We start from the raw sequence: 17,582 nt of genomic DNA, 5'->3' as shown, positions 1-17,582 counted from the left end.
GGAAGCCCAAGTGATCCGCTGTTATTGCCGGGGGAGTTTTCATTCGGATTCATAGATAGATACTTAGAGAGAGTTATTATTTATTTTAAAGCACCATTAGTTCCAGGGCGCTGTACATGCGGATAAAGGGTTTAAATACATGACAAGAGACAATAAAAGAGGGACTGTAGGTGATAGATAGATAGATAGATAGATAGATAGACAGACAGACAGACAGACAGACAGACAGACAGATAGATAGATAGATAGATAGATAGATAGATAGATAGATAGATAGATAGATAGAGTATATATGAGACAATAGATATCAGGTACAGTAGGTAGATATGAGATTCCATTGGATAGTTATGAGATACAGTAGATATGAGATACGTTAGATGGAGATATAGAAGATAGAAGATGCAGTAGATATGAGATACAGTAGATAGATATGAGATACAGGATATAGATATGAGATACAGGAGATAGATATGAGATACAGGATATAGATATGAGATACAGGATATAGATATGAGATACAGGAGATAGATATGAGATACAGGAGATAGATAGATAGATAGATAGATAGATAGATAGATAGATAGATAGATAGATAGATAGATAGATAGATAGATAGATAGATAGATAGATAGATAGATAGATAGATATGAGATACAGGAGATAGGAGATACAGGAGATAGATAGATAGATATGAGAAACAGGAGATATGAGATACAGGAGATATGAGATACAGTAGATAGATATGAGATACAGGAGATAGGAGATACAGGAGATAGATATGAGATACAGGAGATAGATATGAGATACAGGAGATAGGAGATACAGGAGATAGATATGAGATACAGGAGATAGATATGAGATACAGGAGATATGGGCAGGGGCGTAACTAGGAAAGACTGGGCCCCATAGCAAATCCCTTGACCGGGCCCCCCCCCCCAGGTGCCACAAGCAGACCACCTTATAAATAGTGCCCCCTGTAGAATGTGCCATACAGCCCCCCTGTAGACAGTGCTATATAGCCCCGCCTATAGACCGTGTAACACTCCATTTGTAGATAGCGCCCCCACCTCCCCCTTGTAGATAGTGCCATACAGCCCCCTGTAGATATCGCCATAAAGCCCCCACTGTATATAGCACTGTACAGCTCCCACTGTATATAGTGCCACACAGCCCCACTCCCTTGTATACAATGCCACATAGCCCCCCTTAGTAGAAAGTGCAGCACACAGACTCCTGTAGATTGCGCCACACTCAGCCCCCTGTAGATAGAGCCACAGCCCTCCCCCTTGTAAATAGTGCCATACAGTTCCCCCATGTGTATAGTGCCACACAACTCTCCCTTGTGTATAGTGCCACACAGTTCCCCCTTTGTGTATAGTGCCACAAGGTAATGGCGCATCCGAGAAAGTTGATGTCACTCAAACATGGAAAGGTGGGTTTGGAGGCAGGACTATGTGACTCTTCAGCATAGCGGCACCGCCCCATGACCCTCTAATGAGTAATTAGCATATAGTGTGCGCCGTTTTTAAAAGTGGATTTTAAGGATTTTGCTGCATCTGAAAAAAACATACAAGGGAATGTTTGGAAATATTGTCAGGTCATGTATTACTGCATGGTGGTAGTTCAAGGGGTTAAAACTACCTGACAGGTTACCATTAAATATACAATGAATTGAGAACTATTCCATCTGCCCTGAAATTTTGTTATTATAAATATATCCTATAAAACTACAGATCCAGAACCAAGCTCTGACATACATACAGTACCACAACCAAGCTCAGTACATAAATACAGCACTAGAACCAAACTGTGACATATATACAGCGCCAGAACAAAGCTCAGTACATATATACAGCACTAGAACCAAACTGTGACATATATACAGCGCCAGAACAAAGCTCAGTACATATATACAGCACTAGAACCAAGCCCATACATATATACAGCACCAGAACCAACCTCAGTACATAAATACAGCACTACAACCAAGCTCAGTACATATATACAGCACCAGAACCAAACTCATTACATATATACACAGCACCAAAACCAATCTCATATGTATATACAGCATCAGAACCTAAATCAGTACATATATACAACACCAGAACAAATACAGCTCAATTTAGTGCAACCCCTGCCGTATAGGTTTATACGGCGTAAAACTACAGCTCCCAGCATGGCCCGAACAAAGGTTATGCTGGGAGATGCTGTTTCACAAAAAAAAAAATCATACCACCATCATCTCGCTGCAGATCATACAGTGACTACAATACTGATTAGAGGCAGAATAAACATTTACATTAAGTGACTCACCGGTGACGTCTCAGATTCTAGTTCTTTTCTTCTCCCTCCGGTCCAGACATCTATGATGGATTTCTACCGGCCATGACCCATTTCTGCAGTTTTCCGCTCAGATGTCTTCAGCTTCTCCCTTTTAAAACATTTCTGCACCTATAAACAAAGTTAAAATGCTCAACACCTCTAAATATAATAACGCACCATACACTGCACCTCTAACTATAATAGCGCCATACACTGTGTCCCTGATTATAATAGTACCATACACTGTCACACACACACACACACACACACACACACACACACACACACACACACACACACACAGTGCCCGCTGTAGATAGTGCCCCATAGCCCCCTGTAGATACTGACCCCCATAGAGCCTCTGTAGATAGTGACCTACATAGAAGCCCCTGTAGATAGTGCCCACATATGGACTCCGGAGCTGCAAGGCAATAGGGATAACTACTGAGCCACTGTGCTGCCCTACATATAGCTTCCTCTATAGATAGTGCTCCACGTATAGCCCACCTCTGTAGTGTCTCACATATAGCTCCCCCTGTATATAGTGTCCCACATATAGCCCACCGCTGTAGACTGTGCACTACATATAGCCACCCTGTTGCTAGTGGCACACACGAAACCCACCCCTGTATATAGTGTCCCACATATAGCCCACCACTATAGAAAGTACCCTAAAAAATAGCTCCCCTATAGATAGTGCTCTACATATAGCCCACACCTGTATAATGTCTCACATATAGTGACCCACATGTAGACCCCCTGTAGATAGTGGCCCACATATAGAGCCCACATCCCCACATATAGACCCCCCTGTAGATTGTGCCCCACAGCCCCACATACAGACCGCCCCTGTAGCTAGTGCCCCACATCCCCACATATAGACACCCCCTGTATATAGTGGCCCACATATAGATGACCCCCCTGCAGATAGAGCCCCCACTATAGATAATGCCACTCAAAGTTTGAGAAAAAATATATATAAACTTGACATACCCACATGATCCCGATGCAGACTGGAGCTGAACGAGCGTCGTCCAATGACGCTGATTATCAGGGCAGAATGACTTGCCCCGTCAATCAGCGCCTTTTTCAAGCATGGAAGCGGCGCGATGACGTCATCGCTCCGCTAGCCAATCAGCGTCATTGTAAAGCACTGGATGGTTGGGCACGGAACATGCAAGGCCATTCAGCGCTAATGCATGTAATTGGCTGTCGCTAGCATCGGGGCCCCCTCCGGTGCTAGCGACGCCTACAGGCATGAGAGGGCCTGTGTTGCACGGCCCATACTTGTTGAAGGCTCGGCGGCTCGGGCCCCATAGTAGCGGCGCTACCGCTGTAGCAGCCATAACGGCTGCTAGCGGCGCCACCGGGCATATGGGGGGGGCGTGTCGGCTGGCGGCACGGGCCCCCTCAAGCCCCATAGCAGCCGCTACGGCTACTACCGCGGTAGTTACACCACTGGATATGAGATACAGTAGATAGATATGAGATACAGGAGATAGGAGATACAGGAGATAGATATGAGATACAGGTGATAGGAGATACAGGAGATAGATATGAGATACAGGATATATGAGATACAGGAGATAGATATGAGATACAGGAGATAGATATGAGATACAGGAGATAGATATGAGATACAGGAGATAGGAGATACAGGAGATAGATATGAGATACAGGTGATAGGAGATACAGGAGATAGATATGAGATACAGGAGATAGATATGAGATACAGGAGATAGGAGATACAGGAGATAGATATGAGATACAGGTGATAGGAGATACAGGAGATAGATATGAGATACAGGATATATGAGATACAGGAGATAGATATGAGATACAGGAGATAGGAGATACAGGAGATAGATATGAGATACAGGTGATAGGAGATACAGGAGATAGATATGAGATACAGGATATATGAGATACAGGAGATAGATATGAGATACAGGAGATAGATATGAGATACAGGAGATAGATATGAGATACAGGAGATATTTTTATTTTTTTTAACTTTTAATATTTGTTAATTTTGTGTACATTATTAAAAACTTTATTTAACATGTTTCATTAGTCCCTGTAGAGGACTTGAACAAGCGATCTAACGATCGCTGGCACAATACACTGCAGTACTGCAGTAATTTATTGCCGTATATTGTGACTTAAGCCCCTCCGAGTACATGGTGTTTCAAGGGGTTAATACTTCAGGACACTGAGGGCGACCTCACAATGAATGATGTGTGCAGTGGTAATAAACACCTGTAGTAATGATGAATGTGCTGACGTCCTAAATATAAATGTTTATGACATAAAGAAGATTCCATATTAGAAGGTTTTACTGCCACGTTCGGCGCCATATTGGATGCGACTGAGGACCTTGATCTTGATTTCCCCACCAATGCCTACCTGATGTCATTTGGAGGTTCTAGCAGGATGGACCCTTCATCCAAGACCGCTTCTTCATCACAGTGATGCCATCCTCTTCATACGGGTTGTCTGTAATAGAGGGGGGTTTCCAGCAGGAGATCCCCCTCCATTAGCCAGAGTGGAGACAGCTGCCACAAAGAGGCATCTGGGGGACCCGTCTCATCCCTTCATTGCATGGATCGCCCATTCATTTTAATGAAGACATCCGCCTAGCCAACCATATCAGCCGAATTATGTGTTTTATGTTGTTCGTTCATTGTATTGTCATTTTATTGTTAATCTAGTAAAATTTATAAATTCTATTACAAATGATATTTTGGCACCTTCTAAGCCCAGAGGAAGGGCAATCCTCCCGCCATGGTTTCCCTAGAGGTTTCCCCCACAGGGGTTTTTCCTTTCCTGCGTGCTGGACGGTGACTCTTCGTGAGTCGGAGGTTTGCCATTTTGGGTTTGGTCATATAATATTAAATAAAACTTTGACCATTTAACACCCAATTAAAATGTTTTGTGTCTTTATTTTGCATTTTTTGTGTTTTATTATTTTTCTTTGGGAGTCTGGGTCTATTACATATCACAAGTCGTAAGGCCGGACATCTGCTTCCCACAGAGGAAAATAACCCTCTCCGTGGAAGACTTGACGCAGTTGGGTCTTATTGTTGCACCACTAAACAAAATCTGATGGCAGTTTAAAGTTTTTGCACATATTTGCTTTTTCTATTTGTGCACTTGCCTCTCTAGGTCCCACTGTACCGGATATCCACTATAAAGAATTGGCTAGGCCATTAATAGGGTATCTAGGTTGGCGGTTGGAGTCGTCCCTTGAGTAGGGGCGTTACTCCGACTAGGAGGGGTGACCTGATAGGGTATACCAGGGTCAGTTGTTTTTCTTGTTCTCTCAACTTAATGAACAAAAGGAATTAAAAAAAAATTTCCCCTCACCCGTATTATTATATTTTGCATCATTGTTTGGAGGGATAATCATTTTCCCTTTTTTTATCTCAATTTATTAATTAAAGGTTACATTTTACTATGTAATTTTTTTGATCAGCTGATTTTTCTGTGATTTCTTTTTTGACTACATAATCACCGACTATACTTTTGGCCTGCCAAAGCCGCTACATTTGTTTGGTTCTGTGAGCATGCTCTGCAGATTCATCAGAATACAGTCATTTTATGGCAGTCTGTAATCCGTCAATGGACGACTCCCAGATCATGTGGCAATACCTATCGGCGAATTAGAAAGTGGTTCATTTATAGAATACAGGCTGCTATAAACAGCACATGTAATCTGCAGATAGGACAGAGACATCTGAGTGTGAAATTTCACACAGTCCTGCATAGTGGTCAATTAAATAACATTGTATGTGATAATATCTAATGCCAAATGTCATTAAAGGGTTAGACAAGAGATCTTCAGATTCTGATGCATTCAAACGTATAATCTGTAGGGATACTTCTCAGATCAGAATTTGGTGAAAAATGGGCCAAATCCCAATGGGCTTCCCACACAGTATAATTCCCCTATAGTTGCCCCCAGAAAGTATAATGCCCCCAGAGCTGCCCCATACGGTATAATGCCCCCATAGCTGCCTCCATACAGTAAAATGCCCCCATAGCTGCCCCCAGACAGTATAATGCCCCCATATCTGCCCCCACACAGTATAATGCCCCCATATCTGCCCCCACACAGTATAATACCGCTATAGCTGCCCCCATAATGTATAATGCCCCAAAGCTGTCTCCATAAAGTATAATGCCCCCATAGCTACCCCCACAGTGTAATGACCCCATAGCTGCCCGCACACAGTATTATGCCGCCATAGCTGCCCCATACAGTATAATGCGCTATAGCTGCCCCAATAAAATATAATGCCACATACAGTAGAATGTCCCCATAGCTGCCCCCATACAGTATAATGTAGTGTAGTGTAGGTCTGTGCAGTGTCTGGCTCGGCACAGACAGGCGCGATGACGTCATTATAATCGCGCCTGTCTGCACCGAGCTGCTGACGACCGGCATTACATAGTGAATGCTGGAGCAAGTAGCCGTGAGCTCCCTGCTTCAGCATTGAATTCAACTGTATCTGCGTCCTGAGGACGGAGGTACAGTCGAAACCAGGACATGCCACCGCTAGGGGACCAGCCCTGGGCTCCAACATTTCAGTGGGCCCTGGGCCACCACCACCTCTGCTGCCCCCCCACACACACACACACACACACACTAGCTACGCCTCTCTGAGTAGATATGAGATACAATAGATATGAGATAAATAGTTAGATACTGTAGTAGAGAGATAAGAGGAAGAGGCAGCACTCCAAAGTAGAAAATCTCAAAAATTTGATTTATTCTCTCATATGTGCAGAAAGGTAATGCAATGTTTCAGCTGCTCAATGCAGTCTTTGTCGACCCATCGTCCTGCTTGACAAAGACTGCATTGAGCAGCTGAAACATTGCATTACCTGTCTGCACATATGGGAGAATATATCTAATTTTTGAGATTTTCTACTTTGGAGTTCTGCCTCTTCCTCTTATTCTTATCTGTATATTGTGGGATCTGCAAGTCGGATTCCCAGAGGCTGGCACCTGTTTGCCCTTGATGCTTTTTTTCTTTTGTGCTGCCCATACCTCTGTGCTTTGTAGTCGATAAATAGATATGAGATAGATAGATAGATAGATAGATAGATAGATAGATAGATAGATAGATAGATAGATAGATAGATAGATAGATAGATAGATAGATATGAGATAGATATGAGATAGATAGATATTAGATAGATAGATATGAGATAGATAGATAGATAGATAGATAGATCGATAGATATGAGATAGATAGATAGATAGATAGATAGATAGATAGATAGATAGATATGAGATAGATAGATATGAGATAGATAGATGAAATACAGTAGATAAATATTAGACAATGTAGTAGATACTTACCGTACTAGCTTTTTCGCTCTCGGATGAATTGTTGCTTCTTACATTGATATATTTGTACGGCCGTTCTCTGCTGCGGGAGGGGGGGGGGGGGTCTCTTATTCACTTGTTTCTTCTCTATGACCGCAATCTGCGAGCCGCCCTGTGAGGAGTGATGAGATTATTTACACAGGTGCTGATGACATTTTTCTTCTGAAGAGAAGGACGTGTCTCATTGTTGGGACTGTCTCCCTGACATCACCGCACGTGTCAGTACAAACATGGCTAATGTCACACGACCTGTAACGCGCGTCCTCCCTGTGTATCACCATTAGGGTCGGTGTCTTCCAAGAACAGGTTCACCCAAAATGTAATATTGGGTAGAATTAGATTGGAATCTGTCAACAAAAATGAAATGTGCATGGGCAGCTTTATAGCGTTAGTGCTGTTAATGGGAAGTAGACATGTGTAGGAGCCGCGACATCTCAGCCGAAAGAAACAAGATTTCTGAAGAGCATTGGGGCCTCATTTATCAAAACTGTCTGACGGGAAAACTGGCCTTTTGCCCATAGCAACCAACCAGAGCACAGCTTTCATTTCCTCAACTGCTCTGGAAAAATTAAAGCTGCGTTGTGATTGGTTGCTATAGGAAACAAGGCCAGTTTTGATAAATGGGGCCTATTAATGGGCAGCAACACCCCATCACCATATGCAATGCCAATTGTCAGGTGAAGTAGTCATATGCTTTACTATCAGGAAGTGTGACGGAGAAGTCTAGATTCGGCAAATGCCAGGAGAGCGTATAGAGCCTACTAAAATGTCTGGTGAAAGTGCGATCCGAGCGACCGTAACGATAATTGCCCTAGACTTCGCTAGGCAACAATGATGCCACTCACCTTGCTAGGTGGAAACTCCTCCCCACGGACTGCAAATATGTTCAAGATGGAAATGTCGATCAGATTCTCAGCTTACCCAGCATGCCCGATCCTTATTTTCCCAACGTCTTTTGTCAGAAGGCCGAAATATGCATTAGATCATCGACCAATGCAGTCAAGTTCGGCCAACTTTGATCTAACGTGTATGTCTTGTTTAAGACGCAGACTTGTGAGATTGAAGATGATGTGGAATAATTTACCAGAATTGTTAGTTCAGGTGGGGGGAGATAAAGCGTGGAAAAATGATAAGTTCAGCTTTGTCCATGTTGACTTTGAGACCTCGGAGAAAAAGAAGAATACAGCTGATTGGTTAGAGAGGGCAACTTTTTAATATCAACAATTCATGTCTTCTGAAATCATACTAAAAATCTAGTTAAAGCAACCGTCCGAGCAAAACTGTTGTGCCTAGTACAGGGACTGAGGGGGCGGAGCATGACACAGGGATTCTAAGAACACCAGGGAGACAATCTTTGTGTCATGCACCTCCCCCGCAGGACCTCATGGTTTCGTCTGACGTGCTCCTTTAAGATTTCAGAGCCTGATTCCAAAACCTAATTGTAATTTATGACTTACGTCAATGAATCGGCATGTTTATTTTTTTCAAATTAGAGGATGATAAAATTGAGACTCACGTTTAATCAAACAGAGATTGTTGATCTAACTTGTCCGGCACGGTGAATCACATTTTGTTTATTCATGCTTACTAATATACGAGACTTCTAGATCCTTCTTTACAGGGACAGATTTACAAACCTATTCGAATGCCAGTTTCCGGCATGTTTAGCTAGTAAGGGATCCCACTTAGGATCACATCTTGACTAAACAGAACCCCCAAATTATCTATTGTAAAAAAAAACTGGGCCTCCCATTATGTGGCTGGGTATTGCCACCCAGAACAAAAGGGCCTGGTGTTTATTTCTATTTTCATGCTCTTTCTATGACTCTTGGGTCAATCCCCCACCCACTTGTTTGTTTGTAGAGGGGAGCCCTGAACAGGTACTTGCCACCCAAAAGCAAAAAGTATAGGACCAACAAGGGCTGGGCCCTCTCTCCACGGTCTCTATGGGAGGTATTCCCTTGATGAGAAGGGGTTGTCCAAACTATCCAATCTGGACCACCTTCAAGTTCTCTTTAGATATAAGATTTTGCTTTTAATGTTTTTGTTTTCAACTAGTCAGAAACCTCTAACATTTCATACTATGGCCACTTTCAGGCAAGCGTGCTTTTTTGCGCCCGTATTATGGACGCAACACCCGGACCAGGTAATCAAAACCGGAGTTATAGCACCATAGGCTTCTATGGTGCGCTAACTCTGGTTTCTAATGACCCGCTGGAGATGCGTCCGTAATATGGGTGCAAACAAACACTCGAATAAGTTCGTCTGAAAGCGACCTTAGAGTATTAACTTGTCAAGTGGGACAACATCTCACTCATAGAGTCATTATTATTGGCCTGTTTAAGCTCTGCCCATATAATTTCAGGCAAAAACGCAGACTAGCACATCTTTTTCAAAACTTTTGGCCATACGGGAACCCCTAGATTTTTATTGCCACCTGTAGTAGCCCCTATTCCTACCTCTTCCTCAAAGAAACTCAATATGGCGGCAGACGTTCCTGCACAATAATCTGGCCTAAATTTTTACTGCCTCCATAGTGTACATCTTGAACTGGTTGAGATCAACTTGCCAGTGTAATATTGAGTACCAAGAAAAAAAACGTATACAAACAAGAGGGACTATGCCAAGCCCATGCAAATGTTTCACCAGTCAGGGGTCAACCCAACGCCCTATACATGAAAGGGAACAGTCCTAACCAATGTAGACTTTCATTATGTTCCCTTATGAGTAGGCCACTTACGAACCCTAACCCAAGATTCATTTCTTTGTGTCGGCTCTTGTTCTCCTGATTTTGAGGTTGTCCTATTGTCACCAGACATGGTTGTTCTAGTTGGTTTATTATAGTGGTTATAACACTAACACTGGCACCAGCTATTAATATAGTATTATAGGTTTCAGATATGGTTATTTTCGGCACCAGATATGGATCGGTATATTGACATTTACACCTGTTACATAGCTGGTGCAAAGCTAGCTTCAAGTGTCCAGCATATTATTATTGTAAATTTTGAATTTATGGCACCAGCTAAGACTCATTTTACTGGATATAGATGCGACTTTCTTTTTGGTATCATATATATTTATAAATCTGCTGGCATAATTTGTCATGGCCACATTGGGCCACCTTTATCATCTCTTTAGATACTCTGCAGTATTGGCGATGCAGAGGTTGTGGCCAAACCTGGGTCCCAATACCTGAGCGGGCCCATAGGACCCCCACATACAATAGTAGTATTATCAATGGAGCTACAAGCCTTACTGTAACACTGCTCCTGTGCCTTTATGAGACTAAATCGGAGATGGTGAAATTGTGGGTGTGAGGGCACTACTGAGGGCATCTAAGTTCTGAGTATTGTACCTGCTGCTAAATTTCTAGGGATCCTACGGTGCAGTCTGGATGCTTCGTGGTACCGATCTGATAGTGCCCTCCCCCATAAGCGGTAGAATACCATCCCCCCCAAACAAGAAAGAAGACTTGATTATGCAAATCTAACATTTATTAGCTTCATTTATTTCACGTAAGTGATTACAAACTTATTTTTTGACAAATATATATTATTTTCAAAATAATACAAAAAGATAAATAGATATAAAATTTATTCGGTAATAAATAGGACATAAATAGATACATATGTGTTAGAAGATACACACTTTGGATTACTATGATCAAGGTATTAATTACTACCGGATTTTGCTGATATTTCCCATAAAGCACCTGATTTTAACTCCTGTATCAGCCATCCTGTGAGGTATAAGGCACACTGTAAAGATCCTACTGATGGGAGTACTAAAATGCATTGCGTATGGGGGTCATAATACCCAGATGCAAGAATGATGATGTCGCTGAATATCTAGGGCTTTATGGATTTTCACTGTGTGTATTGACCAATCAGATCTCTCCTTTCATTACAACGGCGCGTTGCTAATGAATTCTCACACGTGATTGGTCAAATACAATTATGGCTCACCTACGTTACAAAAACACAGGCCGTATTTATCAACGGTCAGTGAAGTCCAGCGTGTAGAGACAACACTACAGATAAGAACCATGGACCCGTAGCACTGAAATAGGCATCATGTTAAAATACATTTTTTGGGGGTATTTTTGCCTTCAAAATGAGAAGAGAAGGAGGTATAGGGGAACTCTGGGAAAATGGTGGTACCTGAATGTCAGGGATGGTGCCATGTAATGAAGAGTATACACAGTGTAGTGTATATAACACATGTAGTAGTGTATCTGTATAATACACAATTATATTGTATTATTATTATTTTGTATTATAACATTGCAATGCATCGCAGCACTTCCAGAAAAGTGATTTGTTTTTTTTGGGGGGGGAATTCACAGGAGTAAAAATTCAGGATTTTTTTCACAACTGGGATACTGGTCCACTCTGCGTCCCATTCTTTCAAAGCTTAGGTCCAGCCAAAACTATGGAAGATGAGACATGGGGCAGTAAACATGCTATACACCTTGTTTTGCTACATGAATTCAGAGCTTAATCCCAATCTACAGTATACAGCAAGTAGCAGGGTTTGCCCTTACACAAGAAAATGCACCTGTCATCTCTGGAACCTTACAGGACTCCAGATCTGCATAGGTTCACAATAGATTTTTTTGGAAAAGGGGGTTTCCATATGTGCAAAAAAAGTCATGTCTATTGAGGCTACTTTGAAGCCTTCACCCCAAACTGTGTAAAGCCCTGAGAATCAACGAAAGGCACTTGATTAAGGTTCTTTCTCTGCCGGTAGCTGTAAATTCACAGAACGTTTCTTCTTAAGGTCAATAAATGTTCTGATGGTGGTCTGACAGCAGGGCTGATATAAAAATTTGTTCTAATGCTTTTCCCTACTTTCCATTCCTCAATCGGATACGGATAGCCTGTGGAAGATAGGCAATCGCTTGTTGGTAACCGCTTGACTTGGCACCTCAAAAACTGGAGAGTCTGAGCCACTGCTGTAACACTCATTTTCGGTCAAGGAACTTGAAGAAGGTGAACGTAGGAGTTGATAGTTGGTGAAAGGGTCCTGAACCAGATTCCCAGCTCTGGAGCATCGGCATGAGCAACAACGACTACAGGACTCCATTCCTTTGAGGGAAGACACATGGCTTCTGGTCTCAGAAGGAGCAGGAGAGAAAATTGAATCACTGGGAGGAGGGGATACTGATGAAGCTCTGGAGAATGAAGCAGGGTCTGGGAAACCTGGTGGTGGAGGAGAGGCTCGTCTGATGGGTACACCGGTGTGGCTGAGGCTCTGGCGCAGAACGTGTTGAGAACTAACACCTTGCTCAGCTGGGTGGTGGATAAAATTGCATCGAGACCCATATGGGCACTCTCCATAGAGGTGGAATTTATGGCAATACTCGGTCTTGTATTTCGGATGACGGTTTGGCTCCCTTAACTCACCCTGCCCATGAGCAAACTGACATTTCGAGCCATATTTGCATGTACCGGTTTCAGAAAAGGTACGGCACAGCTCTGTCTTGTATCGAGGGGATGGAGCAGGAAGAGAAGGCAGGGGACTTTTCAAAGGAGGGAAACCCGGTGGTGGTGGAGGTAGTGCTGTTCGGGGCCCTTCGGTAAGGCTGATGGACCGATCTGCCCTAAAAGGAGAACGATGAGGCTCAAATGTCCAACGAGAAGACCACTTTGTTTCATCATAAACTTCAGGGGCACAAGAATGTCTCCTCTTGGGGTTGGTGAAGATGCGATCATTGGTGCTCTCTGTATCTTCGGAGAAATTCAAGTTGAGAAGGTTCTAAGGGTTTAAAGAATGCAAAAGAATTAGGAGGATACCTAGACTCCTCATAAAAAATAATAACCAACCCAACAATTTACATCTCAGTATCATAAATAAAGCTTGACAACACAACCAGAAAAACAAGCTCTCCTCTACCCACAAGACCAGGATGTTCTACACGAATGTGTCCTACATACATATCAGCTGAAAAATCAAAGCGTTTAGGCTATAGGCGTCCAAAAGGGAAGACAAAGTCAAATAATTTCAGCTGCGTACTCAAACAGGAAGTCTGGTCTTCATTTCTTTGATATATATATATATATATATATATATATATATATATATATATATATATATATATATATATATGTATGTATGTATGTATGTATGTATGTATGCATGTATGTATATTACATAAAGACAAGCAGAAGCTTGTGTTTAGTTTCTGATTGTGAGGGGCCCGTGGCAAACACATAACCCACCCATGAAATAGGAAAAAAGTAGAGAAGCAGCAGGAACGTTCTAAGACTTGAGGTATGAAGTTAGAAGGACAGGGGGTAAAATACGAGGATTCGAAGACAGAAGGTAAAGAGTTAAGCTTGAGTGCAAGGTGTGAGTCACAGGAAGTTGTGAGGACTGACAGAAATAAAGACTGAGTGACAGCAAGGTTTCAGGACTGCCAGCAGATAAGATAGGAAGGTCCAAGGTCTAAGTACAATCAAGCAACAAGTGACAAAGTTCAAATGACTAAGAGAAACAAGAAATATGTGACAGATATAAGGGTGTAGCTATAGAGAGTGCAGAGGTAGCAGCCGCACCCGGGCCCTGGTGACTCATAGGGGGGCCCTGTAGTTGGGGGCCCTGTTATGGATTGGATTTTACATTGGGGGCCCAGGAGCTGCTTGGAGACAAACTGTGAAGAAATGCTGGCGGCATGACGACAAACTGTGAGATGTGAGGCATGTCTGACAGGAATGCAAAGTCTAAGAACCGTGAAGAGCTATCCACGGACTAGAACATTGTGACTGGTCACCGAGAGGGATTGGGTAACACAGACAAACACTAAGTGACAGGACCAGTGTGACGAGGATACAAAAACTGACCGAGAACATGGACAGGACAAAAGAATGAGGTCAGTCCAGTCCAGTTGTCAAGGCAGGTTTCAGCTCTGATGTCAACCAGCTCTGGTCATAAACATGTCCCTGGTTACACGGGACTAAACAAGGGACAACAGGACACAAGATACTCATTAGGACCAGTAGTTCCGGGTTTCTCCTAAACATCCAGTACAGAATACGACTTAAAGCGTACCTAACTTTTCAGATGACTTTCAGAATAAGCGATTATATGTGTGTACATGAGGAACAACAATATTTCTAGCCATTATACAACTTGTAAATGGCATTTTTTAGCAGTTTTTCGCCTCTGCAGACTTTTCTCTGAGCTAGTGCGTGGAGCCTAACTGCTATTATGTGTCCTACACTCAGCACGGAGTAGATTATACAGCAGTAATGAGCAGTGTAGCTGTGAATCCAGCACTGGGGTGAGATATAAATCTTACCAACAGCTGCTGAAAGTCTGTGTGTGTCTTTCTCCCTCTGCTCCTGCTCCTCTCTACATAGACTTCTATGGGCAGGGTGTCTGTGTTTTCCTCTCCCTGTTCCCCCCTTCCCTCTCCACAGAGTTCCATAGGCAGCGTGTCTGTTTGTTTCTCTCTCTCTGCTCCCTCCTCGTGCTCCCTTCGCCTTTCTCCATAGACTTCTATGGGCAAGCAATGAAGAGACACCCCCCACTTCCTGTAGTCCGTCTCCTCTGCTTTGTAACTAGGGACAGATTTTGCTTGACAACAGGGGGTGGACAGTAGGTTACAGGAAGGGAGACACCTAGTGGCAGTAAATTCACACAGAATTTACATTAATAAAACTAAATTTTTACAGTAAGTAAATTATAAAGTTGATATATATCAGGTATACTATTAGATCAGCATAAGTTATTTAAAAAGTTAGTGTCCATTTAAGCTAACAACAAAGCACTATTGTACTAAAGAGTGAAGGACTGTGGTAGCAGATCATCATCAGCCGTAGTCCATTTTTTATGAAGCCATAGTTATTCAGAAGCGTCATCCTATACCGAAAACAGAGACTGACTTTACAGACCACTTTTACCAATATACCACTTATCCTATCTCATAACCCTTTGCACTTCCAGAAGATACCATTCTAGCACCCATTGAAAACCCTTTCCACACTGGGCATTAGTCCTTGACTCCTTCAGTTCTTCTATATAACGCTTCTAGATCCCCCCCCCCCCCCCAAAGACTACAGTCCTTTGACCTTCACATCACCTCTATATCCTGCCTATCTCCGGGTCCCAACCTATACTTCGTTCCCTTTGTGTCCCTGCATATCCTGCGAAGGGGTCCCACCCTGTCAGCCCACCTAACATAAACAGTAGTATAAACAGCAGTCACAATACAATATATAAAAATAACCCTTGTAGACACAAAATATATTGCAGAAATTGCAGTGGTAAAACCTAAAGCAATTGGAGTGCAATCTCTATCCTTGAGTTTCTCCAAAGAAGGACCCTACCGAAAAAGACCCCCAGATGCCAAGTGGCCCTACCCAAGGTCTCACCTCATAGATTGTTTGTATATCCAGCATTGTGGACATAATGATCCAAAAATAAGTGCTTGCTCCTACACCCAGTGATTCCTTTGAGCAGTCAGTGCAGTACTGAGCCTCCAGCGCCCTCCCTTATATACAGTAATTACGCACCTCCTACTGTCAGCTATGAAGTCATTTCTTAGAGTGAAGTCCAGAGGGGAGGTGGAGGATGAGGAGCGAGGGGAGGGGGAGGCGGGGGGGGGGGGGCGTTAACCAATCTCTTTTCTCAGTTAGGAAAACAAGTCAGTCTCATGCCAAGATCACATTATAAGGAGGGGAGGGGGAGAGAGAAACAAGCAAATGAAGGAGAGGAAAGGGAGAAATATTGCAAAGAGGAGACTGGAGAGAGAAACTTAGAACGGGAGAAGGAAAGCGAGGCAGGCACAGATTAACACCAGGAATTCATTTTATTGGGAATGGCGGGGGTTAAACACCAAATCGTATCTGTTAGGTTTGGCGACAAAAGATGGAGGTCACTGCGGCAGTACAATCGCCTCACATTTGGGCTAGCGAACAAGGTCTGGAGTTGCGTACGTGTCTGCAAATAATTAGGTGATACATATGTTGCAATATAACAACTACCTATGTGTTAATACGGATGATATTTCTGCCTTTACATTCTACGAAATACTTGTGCGGTCGCATCGGATTGTCTATAGACAGATATAGATATATTAAGAGGAATGGAAATACAAGTATAAGAAATCTATAGGACATCAAGTCGTGGATTACGCTACATGGCCCCTTTAAATAAAACGGTGTCGACTCTGCATGTTTGCGCAACCCCCTGGAATGCACATAAATATTATATGTTCCCTTAAATTATAACCTGCAGGACTTCCTTCTATGTCAGTCCTTCGAAATAATTGTCAGCAAGTCAGCACTGGCACACGACTTCCGTTACCGCTAATGCAGTCCCCCTATTTTTTTTAATACATGGGCACAGCGATGCATGGTACCACACTGAAAATAAACCAGTAGTGAATTCCAGTCCAAAATGACAAATATCACTAAAAACTGAAAAGCCTAAAATACAAAAATAATAAACATCTCAGTTTCCCTGGTGGGTCATTGTGTACTCCTCAGCTTAATAGCACATTATGCGACCATGACATCCAATCACGGCCTGCCGCACATTAGCGATCCATGATTGATCGCTGTGGGTATATGACTTACTGCCCTTATAGTTGTGGGTAAGCAGAGGAGAGGTGGGAGACCTGATATCATAAAATTAAAAGGGTGTCCAGTTTAGAAAACTCATTTTCAGCTATGCTGTTAAGACATTCTTAGGTAATAAAGGGGGGGGGGGGGGTCTTTCATTCAGGAGCCCCATAATTTATCCAGTGTTGAGAGCATCTCTGTCTCGGGAGGACCCAGCACATCCATACATTACATTGACAGCCCATTCATTTTAAAGAACACCATGTAATGCTTTATTTGCCCTGTGGTGGCAC

General features: G+C 42.8%; 1 protein-coding gene across 1 annotated transcript; it reads right to left on the bottom strand.

Annotated features, from left to right (window-relative positions):
- Window positions 1–11,199: 11,199 nt before the first annotated feature.
- ZFP36 (ZFP36 ring finger protein) lies at window positions 11,200–16,183 on the bottom strand. The gene is made up of 2 exons (XM_075836304.1): window positions 16,099–16,183; window positions 11,200–13,480 (listed from the first exon to the last, which is right to left on the bottom strand). Exons 1-2 carry the CDS (start codon window positions 16,132–16,134, stop codon window positions 12,584–12,586), a joined length of 933 nt encoding a protein of 310 aa, XP_075692419.1. The 5' UTR covers window positions 16,135–16,183; the 3' UTR covers window positions 11,200–12,583.
- Window positions 16,184–17,582: the final 1,399 nt, after the last annotated feature.

The sequence above is a fragment of the Rhinoderma darwinii genome, chromosome 8 (genome assembly GCF_050947455.1).
Source record: "Rhinoderma darwinii isolate aRhiDar2 chromosome 8, aRhiDar2.hap1, whole genome shotgun sequence".
In the NCBI taxonomy this organism is placed as follows: Eukaryota; Metazoa; Chordata; class Amphibia; order Anura; family Rhinodermatidae; genus Rhinoderma; species Rhinoderma darwinii.
The sequence above is the reverse complement of the archived record's forward strand: the minus strand, read 5'-3'. Positions and strand labels throughout refer to the sequence as shown.